At 48.2% G+C, this 4,527-nt stretch overlaps 1 protein-coding gene across 7 annotated transcripts in view; it reads right to left on the bottom strand.

Moving 5' to 3' along the window:
- Positions 1-35: 35 nt before the first annotated feature.
- The window catches only part of CPSF4 (cleavage and polyadenylation specific factor 4), a 15,072-nt gene continuing 10,580 nt past the window's right edge, over positions 36-4,527 (bottom strand). For 2 of the 7 annotated variants that reach the window (XM_025047679.1, XM_006913351.3), the window contains exons 7-8: positions 3,442-3,612; positions 300-517 (exon numbers count right to left, since the gene is read on the bottom strand). In XM_025047679.1, coding sequence (XP_024903447.1) covers positions 449-517; positions 3,442-3,612 — 240 coding nt within the window. In that variant the 3' untranslated portion in view covers positions 300-448. Of the gene's footprint in view, positions 518-3,441; positions 3,613-4,527 lie in introns of all 7 variants that reach the window. The other 5 variants (XM_025047680.1, XM_006913352.3, XM_025047681.1 and 2 more) reach the window with 3 other exon arrangements.

Genomic DNA, 4,527 nt, shown 5'->3' with positions numbered 1-4,527 from the left:
AGGACATGGAGGAAGCAGGCATGGCCTAGCTGAAGTTTTAATGATCTACCAGTCCATGGGGTCACCAAGAACTGGTGTTTAATGAGGCCCTGAGGGGAAGGGCTGTCTCACATAGAACTGTTTAGCACAAGCCCTTCCCCACAACTTCCTCTCCTCCCCAAAGGGTGGTGTTCAGGGAGTCCTGGACAGGAGGTATTGATGCCTAGACAAACATGATGCTGACTTAGACAGAACTGGAACACATGTCCCCTTTAAAAAAAGATTACAGCAAAATGATAGGGAATGACAGACGTAGCCCCTCAGAATGATAAACTCCAATGTGCCTGTCAGCTCCAGCCAGAGTTGCACCAACACTGACATTAAACAGTTAAATGCACACTCCCAAGGATGGCTGGGAGTGGTCCCCAGCAAGGCCCCTTGGGCTGCTCTGAGCTGGCTCCAGCTGCTGTCACTGTCCACTGAGAAAGGCCAAGTGCCCTTTGGTGCATCTGTTGGCATAGTGTCCTTTTTCACCACACTGCAAACAGCAGGAAGGGGAGGAGACAAAAAAAAACAAAAACAAAAAACACCATTTTCAAATGCAGTTTTCAACTACGGCAGCACCCAGCAAAGGTTGGGAACAGGGACTCTGAAATTTTCAAGTGGTACAGATTTTCATTCAAACAGGAGGGAAAAGGAGATCCAGAAGGTGTGGTGCCACAGAAACTGCAGCCAACAACTTGGTAAATGGAAGATTCCTATGGCCAGGATGATCTGAGATCACACAGTAGGGAGCTTTTGGCCTGGCTGGGCACTCAAGGCCTGCCCACAGAAGGGCTCACTGTGGGTGGCAGGATAGAGAGAAGCCCAGGGCACCGGAGCTCCCCGACCTGTTGGTACCAAGCCCCTCTGCATGGCTGGCTGGTCACTTACCTCTGAGGCACCATTTTGGAACTCCTTGGAGCTGGGAGGGAACAAGAGAAGCCACCAGGCTCCTCCCCCAACGTGGGGAATTCATTGCTGTGGACACAGGGTAGGTTGCACCCAGAGTTCTCCCTCCTGGCCTCTTGCACACCTGCCTAAGCTACCCCTGGGGACAGGTTTTGATCACAGGATCAGAGAGATGGGACAATGGTTAGACTTGGGTGAACAGACCTGGTAAAGTCGCCTCAAATATGTAGCACCAGCCCTGATTTGTCTAAACTCAAATTATCCAGTACCTGACTTAGCTTTCCTTCATTCTTTCTTGTTGCTCCTCAAGCAGAATTCAAGAAGAAGGTGAATAGCAGCCTCAAGCATTGAATGAGTCCAAAGTGTATAGGAGCACCCACTCTGCACTAACCGATCCAGTGCCCTCCCAGTCCCTGTTTCCTCAGCCCGGAACACGGGCTCTACTGAGTCACTGCCCAGAACTCTTGGCTACTCTATTCCCAACCCATCTGTCCCCTTGTCTGATCTGTAAGTATGACCTTTGTGTGGAGGAGTGGCCCGTATAGCTGCCAGTTAGTCCTCTGGCTGATGTGAAGACCAGAGGGAGGGACTATGTGGGTCCGTTCATGGTACTTGGCATGTCCCTCAGCCTCCACAGCTGTTCCTGGGGAATCCAGAATTCCCACAAGCCACCTTTAATAACTGTGAAGCCCCTGGGAAAAGGATGGCAGGTCCCCACCCCATCATTCTAAGGTTCCAGGACTTAGAAGAGCTTGATTCACAGAAGCCTTACTGAAGAGTCCTGCAGGGAACAACATGACAGGTATGCTCCCTCAGGACACCTAAGTTTCCTCACAGCACTTGAGAACTAAGAGGTCAGAAGCTGTCTGCTCTACATAGTGTAGGTACCCCCATTTGCCTCACCTACACACCTATCTCTGTCTTCCCCTCACCTGTTGGGGCTCAGGCTCAGAAATATGAGGTCTTTCCTGAATCCATGTATACTTTTAACTTTAGTCTTTGGGCACCTGCCTTCCCCTCCCAGGAGAGAGCAGCAGCAGCCTTTGTTTCCTCAGCAGAGCTGGCACAGAGCAGGTGCTCAGTGACTGATGGCTGTGGGAGTGCTCAGTGGCCCCGCTTTTCTATGAACACTTTATATGCCTTTTGACTCAGACCTTCTACTTGTAAGCATGGATGCTAATGACATCATAAGATAAGAGCTCACAAATGTCAGATTTAGTACTGTTTTTAGCAGCAAAAACTATAAATTGTCTACCAACAAAGAACTGGTAAAGTAAATTGTGGTTATATCATGCAGTCACTGAAATTAGATTTACAAATACTGATAATAGTGATCTATAATACAAAGGAAAAAAGTATAGAACATTAAACATACTAGGGCCCTATTTATATTAAAACATACCATCCTGTTGTTAAATGAATAAAAGTTTAGAAAAGCAGTTCTCCAGGTGAGGTCCTTAGGGGTTTTAGAGTGTAAAGGGGTACCGAAACCAAAAAGCTGTGAAGAGAACACTGAATAAAGTGGCTATTTTAGGAAAAGTGGGAGTAAGGGACAAACACTCACAGTATAGCCTAAACATTTCTATATAATCAAAAAGTTGTTACAAAAAGCCTGTAATAACTCCGTATTTTGTCTAACAATTGCCAGTCTGAAGTCTAAGTCTAGTCTTTGTAAGATTGTTTCTGCTAACCCACTTGGAGGTGCCTGTTTCCTTCTGTTTTGTGATTTTTAATCGTGAACTCATTTTTGGAACTCTAGTTGTGGGAATTCTGTGTGATCTGGGTTGAGAACAAGTTCCTCAAAGAGCCAGGTGCCAGGAGCCCACCTATCTGGGGCTGTTTTAGATTAGAAAACTATAGCTTTTTATCCCTCATCAAGGGCATGGATACAGGCCCAAATTCACAGAAAAGCCTGCCAGTACCTATACTCTCAAGGACTTCCCTCCTCCTTCCCATCTAGAGCCAAGAATTACACACAAATTTCCTAGTGAAATTTTTAAAAAAGTTTACCTTTCCCTAAGCGTCCTATTTTGTGTGTGTGTGTGTGTGTGTGAGAGAGAGAGAGAGTGTGAGTGTGAGTGAGTGAGTGAGTGAGTGAGTGTGTGTGTGTGTGTGGTGCGAGAAGGATATTTTAATCTGATTCCTTCCTGTGTGGGCCTAAAGCTTTGTTGCTTTCCCTTGAGTGCATCCACGGAGGATATGAAAACAACCAGAGGCTTCACAGCTCATTTTTGTCCCTGGATTCGTGCTCCCACTTTGTCCCTAGTCTATGAAAGATTTCCCTCCCTTTCTTGTAAGTGCACTCCATTCAGTCAGTGATGTGTGTTTAATCATTCACTTGGCCTTGGTGTGTTGTGGAAGAAGCAGGATAGTCGCTAGCCCACCAGAATGGCCCACTTTTATTCTTATAATCAGCAAAAACAAAGATTTTTCATTTTTTCAAAATTAACTATCTGGGGAATGGCCACTGACTGTGAAGACCCCTCCTCATGCCCCAGCCCCAAGACTCACCTTGTAACAGGTGACCTGCTCCAACGGCCGGGGTCCCCGGTTGCCTGCACTGCTGTTTTGACTCTGCATGACCCCGATGACCTGTGGGGCTCTCTGCTGATTGGGAGAAGAGTTCTGACTCGTTAACTGGATCAAGGAGGACGACCTTTGTAATGGCGGATTGTTACTTTGCTGGAAAGAGTTACACAACACGGTTTTACTGTGGAAAACACGTGCACGCAGACTACTAATGGGGCCGGGAAAAGAGGGCGGGACTGCTCCCGCATAACCAGAAGGAAGAAGGGCTTCTGTGGTGGCCCGGCTCAGGAGAGCAGGCAGAAAAGAAACATCTGGTGATGATGGCAGGAGCTGCTGCCCGAAAAATACCATGCAGACACACAGAAACGAAAAATAAAAGTAGAAAACAAAACACCAAAGAGACAAAGAGGTCTCTGGGGCAGTGGGGCGAGGGCATGAGCAGGCCTTACTTTTGTTTCTGAGGTTCTAGCTTCAGGTCAGGATGAACGCTTGGTTCAGCCAGATGTTTAGTAGCCTACACGGCGAGCAACAGTCACAGAAAAACAGTTGGAGGCTGACACGCTGACCTGCAGTCTAGGGGCTGAGAGGGCCCTCCACTAAAGAGTCATGGAGTCCCCACTCCAGAAGGACGGGGGCTCCTGGAATGGGAACTGGACAGCAAGGCCACCTCCCAACCAAGTGGTTCCTGGCTCTGGCCTCCATAAATGCAGGATCTCCGAGCTAGAAACCCCCAGGTTGTCATGGCTCTACCCACACCCAGGAATTCCTGGCTTTGCTGACAAGGAATTCTATCTGATCTGCCCCACAACCTCCTGAGGGTGGGGGTCACTGCAGCAAGTGTGGCCATATTTCCTGGCTGCTCAGCCTCTAATACTGAGGGCTGGGTGGGGCTTGGGCAACGGGCTCAGAGTCCAACCACGTAAGAGGTAAAGTTTCAAGTTCAGTAGGCAGGTTTACTCAGTTTGTTGAGACCCTGCGTAGTACACTGGTCAGCCCTTCTTCTGGGACTGCAATCTCCCACTCCTGAAACCAAATCCAGGTACTTTTGGTTTTTGGGGGTGCTGCTGA

This window comes from Pteropus alecto, unplaced genomic scaffold (genome assembly GCF_000325575.1).
Source record: "Pteropus alecto unplaced genomic scaffold, ASM32557v1 scaffold20, whole genome shotgun sequence".
NCBI lineage: Eukaryota > Metazoa > Chordata > Mammalia > Chiroptera > Pteropodidae > Pteropus > Pteropus alecto.
Note: the sequence above shows the minus strand (reverse complement) of the source record. Positions and strands in the feature narration are given on the sequence as shown.